The sequence below is a fragment of the Sesamum indicum genome, linkage group LG4, assembly GCF_026168435.1.
Source record: "Sesamum indicum cultivar Baizhima isolate 11 linkage group LG4, ASM2616843v1, whole genome shotgun sequence".
Taxonomy (NCBI): Eukaryota; Viridiplantae; Streptophyta; class Magnoliopsida; order Lamiales; family Pedaliaceae; genus Sesamum; species Sesamum indicum.
The window spans coordinates 8,970,540-8,980,489 of NC_142660.1; the positions used below are offsets into that span (position 1 = coordinate 8,970,540).

The 9,950-nt window shown below is 35.6% G+C and overlaps 1 protein-coding gene across 1 annotated transcript; it reads right to left on the reverse strand.

Annotated features, from left to right (window-relative positions):
• Positions 1-2,422: 2,422 nt before the first annotated feature.
• On the reverse strand, positions 2,423-4,735 carry LOC105160146 (valine N-monooxygenase 1-like). Its single transcript, XM_011077409.3, has 2 exons — positions 3,809-4,735; positions 2,423-3,113 (listed from the first exon to the last, which is right to left on the reverse strand). The coding sequence occupies exons 1-2, from the start codon at positions 4,733-4,735 to the stop codon at positions 2,472-2,474; spliced, it is 1,569 nt and encodes a 522-aa protein (XP_011075711.1). The 3' UTR covers positions 2,423-2,471.
• Between the last annotated feature and the right edge of the window lie 5,215 nt (positions 4,736-9,950).

Genomic DNA, 9,950 nt, shown 5'->3' on the forward strand with positions numbered 1-9,950 from the left:
GCATGGAGAATGCAACATGGAATTTCAAGGATTCAAATGTAATTTTATGACTTTATTTCACTTCATGATACCTATGTTTGAAAATAAGTTAACTTTATATTGTTTTCTTGCAGCTACTATATTTGAAAATTTCTTAAGATATGTTTTTGTTGGGGCTCCTTTTGTAGCAACCGCAGTATACCTTAAATTGAAATTATGTATTGAAGTATTATTTAAATTATTGGCTGAATTATTTAGTTACTATGAAATATATTTGTGTTGAATTTACTTTCTTTATGTTTATTATGGAAAGGTATTCTTGTATTTCAAAGTTTGTAAGATGATGTCTATATTGGATTTTTTAAATTAGGTTTATAACCATTTTTCAATATAAAAGAAATATAAATCACTAGAATTTCTATTAGTGAGGAATGGAATTTCTCACAATGAAGTTTTGTAACAAATTTATTGTCATAAATAAATATAAAATATTATTGATTTTGAGTTTTAGTGAGGACAATAACTTGTCATAATAAGTATTCGTAACGAAAATACTATTATAAGTAAAACTTTTAGTAACAAATACATTATCTTTTGTAACAACATTATAAGCTTTTGTGAGTACAAGTTTGTGATAACTGATACTATTGTAAGGAATCATGTTCTGTTACGAATACAATTGTGACGACAAGCAAAGTTCATTAGAAGAACTTCTACCGTCGGGCTTTCCAGCACAAACTTCGTAATGATAAATTTTCGTTACAGAAAGTACTTGGGACGAAAATCAGACTTTTCTTAACGAATGTTTTCATTACTAGAAGTGAAAGTTCTTGTAGTGAGGAAAAGCTCCACTGGGTTTCCGCCCATAAGTGAAGATGGCATTTTCACCACAAGAGCTTGGGGTTTATGAGTCTATCTCACCGAGATGGACAAAGTCAATTATCCTATTAAACTATTTTTGAATAAATTAAATGGATCATTCCTATTAAACTCTATGATAGAAAAAAGTATCGAGTTTACTGAAAGTTTGTTTGATAAGAAAAGAATGTTAATATGGAAAATAAGCTGCCAACAACCGATTCTACAAGGATGAAGACATACATATGCAACATGCTGCATGTTGGGCAGTGACATAATCATGTATGCCCTTGCTGTAAGAAACAATAGAAACTCCTGTTTGGGATCAAAGTTTTGTTTATCCAACAGAAACCCGAATCGAAACCTGACATAGGTAAAAGGAAGAATTTTATAAGACAAGGTAAATTCTAAAGAATGTAAACATTCAAGAGTGAGACTGTCGGCAAAAGACAACAAAGGCCAACAGTCTGAAAAGCCAGCTAGCAATCAAGTAGCTGACAAGCCATCATGACCAACAGCTGAAAAGGACAAGAAGATGACGAACATAATGACTTCATCCAGAAAAACAAGAAGATGAAGAATGAAGTGACGTCATAAAAAATCAAGTATGAAGCCCGTGTTTGAAATCCAAGGACGATTATAAATAAGAAGCAATGAAGCAGAAGGTGATCATTAGAAACTTCTCCTACTCTTCAAAGCATTATAGTTTGAGTCTTTCAAATTTTTGTAGTTTTAAAATTTTCAGTTTATGGGGGTTTCCCCAACAAGTCAAATTCTCTACTATATGAGAAGCTAAATAGTCTCCAACGGAGGATATAATGTCTATGTAATATCCCATATATTTTTTTAATAAAAGTAAGACTTCTTTTAATTTGTTATCCAAAATCCTATTAAGTTCCTATATTGGAGTGTCTTCTAAGGTAGGAAATGAAATAGGGTTATGTTGTTTGTTGCTAAAGGAGCCAAGTGCGTGCGAACCATCTGCTGCGGTAGTGTGGTTGGAGGAAGTCCGTAAACCCGGAGACTTGGAATACCCAGGAAAGGCGGTCGAAAAAAGGTACGAATTTATGAGGGCTTAATTTATTTCGAAAGCATGTTGGACCTAATTTGGAGCATGTAATGGGCTATAGTTAATTTTTTGCTAGAAGGGCAAAATGGTAATAAAATAGACTGAAGGATCAAAATCACGAATATTTAAAAGTTAGAGGACCAAAATTACCAACTCAAAAAATAAAGGACCAAAATTGCCAACCCCTTATAGATACAGGATCAAAATTACAATTAACCCGTATTAACCCTTATTTTTGTAACGTTGTATGTCTATCTCTAGTTACCAATCCATAATAGTTTTTGACACAAGTACGGCCCATAATAGTTCTCCTTCCCTCAGAATTGATTTCCAAAAAATTGAATACATGAAGTTTCATTTAAATTTTACATAGATCAAACTAATTCAAAATAATTACAGTTTTACTAATTGAAATCCATCACTGTTAAGAATTTGACAAAATTCAACTTTCGAAAAACCTTTCATAACATGAATAAAGACGCCACGCATACTAAACATAAATGTAATGGCCAATTTGCTTATAGTTTATCAAAAGATGTGCATTTAACAGACGCACATGATATTATTACTGCATGAGTTTTAGATAAACATTTGGTTCCAACCGGGCCACTGCATGAGCAACTAATGGCTTGGCCATTAGCAAACCTCCATCGGACTCAACCAAGTCAATATTGCTTGGACCATTTGGTGGTGCAGTCCAACTAAACCCTTGAATAAGCCTAGCCAAAAGCATGATCGTCATGGTAGAACCAAGCACGATGCCCGGACATCCTCTCCTTCCTGTACTAAACGATAACATGCGCAACTCATGATCCACAAGCAACACTTTTGAGTCTTTATTGATAATGTGGCGTTCAGGCTTGTAAATGAGAGGGTCTTTCCAAACCCTAGAGTTTCGCCCTAGTCCTCGACGACTCAGCAACACATGACTATCTTTAGGAATGAAGTATCCACCCACAGTGGTATCTTTTATTGATACGTGTGGGACATTGAAAGCTGCTACAGGGTGCAATCTGAAAGCCTCTTTTGCACAAACCTTGACATAATTTAGCATAGGCAAATCGGATTCATCGACTAATCTATCTTTGCCTACAACTTGGTCCAATTCTTTACATGCTCTGTCAAGAATATCTGGTTGATTAATCATCTCTGCAAGAGCCCATTCAACTGCATTTGATGGATTATCAATTGTGGCCAGCATGAATTCCTGAGGACGTATGTAAACTCAGAAATAAAAATTCCTCAACAAGATATAAAATTTGTACAACATGTTCTCTAATTATGACAAGAATGCACAATTCGTTGGGGTTCCTTTTGGCTAATATGTTAGACTAATCTTAAGGGTTTTGAGTAATTAATCTATGTATAGGTGCAAATCCAAATAATCATATACTCTTAATGGGTCGGTTACAATGGCAGTGGAATGCGTCACTCTCAAATAAGGTCTAACCACTCTACTCCTCTTCCATGGGTTCGACAAAGTACCAATACGTTGATGAGATTAAAAACAAATTTTTCCTAGTACTGGACAAATTTCATAAAATATAGTTTAATGTAATAGATATTCATATACAGTTAATCTATAAGTGTATAAAGGGGTAAATTGTGATTCCCCTTCTGTAAGTTCATGAGATGGAAATTTTGAGCCATACGTATTAATTTTTTGTAATTGAATTCTATAATTTTAAATGTTTGGTAATTTTAATTCTTTTTGGCTGGAAAAATGGAAGTATCTAGCACATAATTCCTTATTTATGATATATCGAAAAAATTACTAAAAGAAACTCCTTAAAATTCCTCCATGTATGTACAAAAGAAATCCGAAATCGCATCAAATATGCATTTGAGAAAAGTTGTGGTTAAATCTTATCAATTTTCAAGTAAGAAAGTAGAGAATCTCACAGTAATTTCTGCTTTTATCTCTTCAATCGACAACAAAGAATTGTTGTTTGAATCCTTGAGGTTAATGAAAACATCAAGGATATCCTCTTGTATTTTTTTCATCCCTTGTTGCCACATCTCAACCCTCTGATCAATTTCCGGATCTTGGTATTTTCTGACTTTCTTTAGAGCATCTTTGATAATCCTCTTATGCCCATCTAAATCGAAAACCTCCAACCATGGAAGATAATCCCCAATTCCAAACCCATACACATATTTCAAGATTGTGAAGACTCCGTGCAAATGGTCTTCCTCTTCCATTCCAGGGTCTCCATCCTCCATTCCTGTCCCAAAAAACCTCTTATTGAAAATCAATTTTCTAGTCATATTCCCGCAGTAATGCTGTGCGGCGACTCTCACATTTACAAGTCCATTTGTGAGACTTTGCTTAAACACATATTTCACAAGATGATCAACTTCTTTACTTCTTTTATTGTGGAGCCATTGGTGCATTGTGGGTGAAAGCACTCCTGAGGCAATAACCCTTCTCATTTTCTTCCATTGATCACAGTTTGGCGAGAAGATTGCTGTCAAGTAGCCATTACTTGCTAGCCGGGCAGATAAAACATCAGCCCTAGAGGCGAAAATCACATCTTGTTTCCTCAACAGCTCTCGAGCAAGTTGAGGAGATGTGACAAAGATAACATGGGTATTTCCAAGGCGGATGCATGCTATTTCTGTGTTCATTTCTTGCATGAGTTGCTGCACCCATCGGAACGTTGGCTTATTTTTCATCATTTCAGGGAAGCAACCGACGATGGGGTAACCCATCAGACCTGGTGGAAGAGGAGGTGTTTTTCTTTTCTTGAGGCACAGCCATTTGGTGGCAAAACATAATGCTAGCAACAAACAAAGATTGATGCAAAAACTAGTTGTGCCAGTTTCCATGGCAGACAACCAATGGAAGGTCAAATGAAATTTGTTGTGGCATTATCGCCAGCCCTAAATATATATTGTGATAGAAGGCGAGAGTCACGTTGATATGGCAATTATTGTATCACCCATATTAAGCAAACAAACATTGAATTAAAAATATTATTTGAAAATAACTACTTATTGATAACATTATTGGACTTTATAAAATTGCTTTGAAAGCAACGTGAAAATAAATGTATGACTCGGTCAAGATTTTTAGATGAGAAAATTAAAAATGTTATGTGTAAAAAATATTAAATAATATAAAAAATTAATGTTATTAATTGCATCTCCTTTTGGCAACATTATTCTAATTATACATTCAGTCATCATGTGGAAGGGTCAATATATGAAGGATATATATATATAGTAAGATCTTTATATATATATATATATGTAGTGTCTGGATTTATGTTTTGAGTGTTTTGTTTTGTGTTTTGGAGATAGAGAGAGAAAAATAGAGATAAATAAGTGTGTGTTGAAAATAAATGATATGTTTGAATTTGTATTTTGATATAATTTAAAATATTTTAAAGTAAGTGGTGTAGGTTTGATGTTGGGATTTTGGAGACAAAAATCACTGTTCATTATCAGATCATATTTTTTATATATATAAATATGTATATATAAATACTGTATATCTAATATTGTATTTTTTAGGGACAAAAATCATTGTTTATTGTCAAATCATGTCCTTTTTATATTATAGGGAAAATTGCAATTTTCGTCCAGTTTCTTAGGGGCAGTGGCGTTTCCAGTCCAGGTCTTTTCCAAAATAGTATAGTAGAACAGTAATTAAAAATTTTTGGCAATTTTAGGACAAATATCCTAAATCAGCCGGAATTGTGCATGTTTGGGGCACGCGAGCGTCTGAAAATTGGGGGAAGCATACGTGTCCGGTGATAGCGCTTACGTGTAAAAAAAAGGGGGGCAAACATGACGTGGAAAAAAAGGCCACGTCAGCTTGCCAACGTGGAAACTGTTGGAGGGAAAACAGTCAGCACGTTTTTCTCACGTGCTGTCGTCTTCTCACCTCTTTTACAGAGTAGGGTAAAGAAAGAGGGGTAAATTTTTCCAGCCAAATCCCTAAATTGTAAAGAAAGAAAAAAGAGTAAAAACGCAATTACTGGACTTTATCACGAAGGAAAAGGAGTTTTCACAGCTGTAAAATTGATTGTGGGAAGATGGTCGTCATTCGCGCAGACAGACATGTGAATATGCCACCGCCTGCTTATCGTAAGTGGTTCCTTCATTTCTTTTTGTTATTTTGCTTGCATTGTGCTTAGTGTTGTCAAAATAGTATTTAAAGGAAATAAATTTGGTATTGTGAAAAGGGGAAACATGGTCCCCTGCTGTTTTGTTGTTTTGTGTGTGTGTGTCTGTTCTTTTTTTTCTTTTTTTGTATTGCAATTTTGTAAAGGGAAAACGTGGTCCCCCATTAAATTGCTATTATAATGTTGGTGTGCTGTTATTGCTATGTTGCTTAGGTTTCTTTTTTTTGTGTGCTCTTTTTACAGACCCTGAAACAGAATCTATAACAGTAGCTGTGTTCTATGGGGGTGACTTAGAAACATGCCTGTTGCAGCTTGCATTGGGGGGAAATTACAGAAATTTGATTATGTGAATGTGAACATATGAACATGCAAAATCTTGAACTGTTTGCTGAAAAATGTGGGGTTTCTGGGGAAGGAATCAGGTTTTACATAATTAAAAATAGTGGCTTTAAACTATTGTTCAGTGATGAATACATACTAGAACAAGCTTTAGATCACATGCAAACTAGAGAATTTACAGTATATATTAAACATACGCCTCCAGAACCTAATGAGGTTGCTGTTGAAACTGGTCCATGAGGTGAAAAAGGGGTAAAACAAAGGCAAAGGGGAAGGGGAAGGTGATGGAGAAGGAGAAGGGGAAAACTAAAGTAGCGGATGATGATGACATAGTATTTTTGGGAGTTGTAGGAGGAGGAAATGAAATGAATGCTGAAACAGGGGGTGAGGAAGATGATGAAACAGGAGGAAATGACATGAATGATGAAAATGATATAGGAAATGACATGAATGATGAAAATGATGCTGAGGAAGACAACTCTGAAAATGAATCAATTGATATGGTGGCTAGTGAGAATGATCTCGATGAACATAGACAATCAGATGATGAGGAGAATGGCCTTAATTTTGTTGCATTCAATCCAGATCAAATGTATGATCCTACATTTGAGTTGGGAATGATATTTAGTTCTAAGAAAGAGTTCAAAAAAGCAGTGCAATCACATGCAATAAAAAATAAAAGAATTGTCAAATTCACTAAGAATGATTCCTTAGTCTATGCTGTGTGTTCTGGGGAGGGATGTGAGTGGAAAATACATGCAACAAAGTTGAAGAATGAACAAACTTTCCAGGTTAATCTGTACAAGGATGAGCACACATGCCCACAAGTATTCAAAGTAAAAAATGTGAAAACTAGTTCGTTAAGTGAAAGATATCTTCAAGACTTCAAGTCTGATCCAAAAAGATGTGTAAAGGGGTGGAGGGTAGACATCATGAATGAGCTTAGATGTCATGTGTCTAGAGATCAAGCGTACAGGGCCAAGAGAGAAGCTTTAAAGAAACTGGAAGTAAGCCCGGAGTATCAATTCACAAAATTGTGGGATTATGCAGAGGAACTTAGGAAAACAAACCCTGGTTCAACTGTCATATTGGGGATTAATGATGAAAATGGGCAGAACAAATTTGAAACGTTCTATGTTTGTTTCAGTGCTTTGAAGCAGGGGTTTTTGGGAGGTTGTCGGACTGTTATATGTGTAGATGGTTATCATTTGAAGGGACCTCATAAGGGAATATTGCTAACTGCTGTGAGGGTGGACCCGAATAATAACTTGTACCCCATTGCATATGTTGTGGTCCAGAGGGAGTCTACAGACACATGGGAGTGGTTCTTAACGGTGCTGAAACAGGATGTGTGTATTCAGAGGGACAGTGAATACACTTTTATATCAGACAAACAGAAAGGACTTATAAAGGCTTTTCAAAGTGTCTTTCCTATTGCTGTAAACAGGTTTTGTGTAAGACATTTACACAAAAATTTCAAGAATGCGGGTTCTAGGGGTCTTGCATATACAAATGCAATGTGGAAAGCAGCAAGAGCAAGCACAGTGGGGGAGTTTAAAATAAGAATGGAAGAGATAAAGAAGTTAGATGAGAAAGCTTTTGATTGGTTGAATGAAAAACCCCCAAGTGAGTGGAGTAAGTCACATTTTACTGAATTGCCAAAATGTGATATGTTACTTAATAATTGTTGTGAAAACTTCAATGCAAACATAATGGATGCAAGAGATAAGCCTATTCTTACAATGTAAGAATGGATAAGGGAATATCTAATGCGAAGATTGCAAGAAAACAGGAAAAAAACATCCAAGAAATGGAAAGGAACTCTGTGCCCCAAAATTAAAAAGTTGCTGCAGAAACATATTGATAAAATTGGTGACTGCATCTCTATTAAGGCCAATGATAGATACTATCAAATTTCATGTTATGATGGGAGTCAGTTCTCAGTGGACTTGGAGAGGAGAACATGTACATGTAGATTGTGGCAGTTGTCAGGAATTCATTGCAAGCATGCATGCAGTGCAATTTTTAATCAAAATTTGCAGCCTGAAGAGATGGTTCACCCTTACTACAATGTGGATACATACAAGTCAGTGTATGAACCTGCTATAAACCAATCAGTGGTGAAATGCTGTGGGCTGAGACAGGCTTCATTCCTCCGTTGCCTCCAAACTTTGGACAGAGTCCTGGAAGACCTGCTGGAGCAAGAAATAGAGAGCCTGATGAAGGTAAAGAAAAAGATGGAAAGAAAAAGTAGAAGAAACAGATTAAACTCAGAAGGCAACATATCAAACACCACTGCAAGATATGTGGTGAAGAGGGGCATAATGCAAAGGGATGTGCCTTATATAAGGACATGCAAGAACCTGGGCTTGATGAGATTGAAATGAATACATTGTTTTCAAAGGTACCTCAATATTCACTTTTATTTCTATACATAATTTGTTGTATACATATAAACTAATGTACTCTTTTGTATATTAATTTTCATTTTCAGACAGGTTCATCATCCACAAGCACTACAAGGAAGAGAAAACATTATGTCTATGAAGATCCGAATAGGGTAAGTATGCTCACCTTTTTATGGGTGTTTAATCATATTGTACAAATTGGTTGACCATGTGTTCAATGATATTGAATTAGGTGACTATGCCTGCTAGTGATAGTGGAGTAAATGATCAACCATCAATTTTACCTCCAATTGTGGAACAACATGAGCCAATGCAACATGATGTGGAGCCAGAAATACTGACAGAACCTGGCCCTACACCCACTCCACCATGTGTTCAAGGGCCTACAATGTACGAACAATTTATGGCCAACACAAACATGTCATTCCGACCCCAAGTGACATTGCAACCGAGACTCAACATCAGGGCACCTCCTCCAATGACTGGTACCAGTTTCATGCCCTCTTTTTGAAGCAGGCCAGCAGCTCCTATTTCCAAGACAATAGTGAAGGAGCATGGGAGAAAGTGAGTTGACATCTCTAGCTAGCCTTCCCAAAGTTCTGAGGATCACGGGCAAAAGTAGTTTTTGTGTACTTGCTTTTGTGAATTAGTTTTTGTGTTGGGGTGGTAGGAATGGAGTTTTTGTGGATAGTGTTTGTGAATGGAGTTTTTGTGGATAGTGTGTTGTGAATAAGTTTTTTTGAATGGAGTTTTTGTGGATAGTGTTTTTTGGTTGTGCAAGTGTAGTGAAAGATCATGAAGTCAAATACATTGCAATGTAAGAATTCTTGGCAGAAATTATGATTTGCAGAAATTATGAGTTCTGTTTTCTGTTTGCAGAAATTATGTTTGCAGAAATTATGAGTTATGAGTTATCCATTACTTTTCTGTTTGCAGAAATTATGAGTTATGTTTTCTGCTTGCATTGGTTGCATTGTGCAAGTGCAAGTGAAGTGAAATGCCATGAAGCAGGGGTATTTAAGTGTTCTGTTTTTGTTTGCATTGTTGAAGTTTTGGTTTACAGGAAAAGTAATGTGCAGAAATTTCATTACACAACCAAATGGTAACATATGAATTTGTAATACAATTAATTGAAAGATGAAACTAAATACTAAATACTAAATGCAA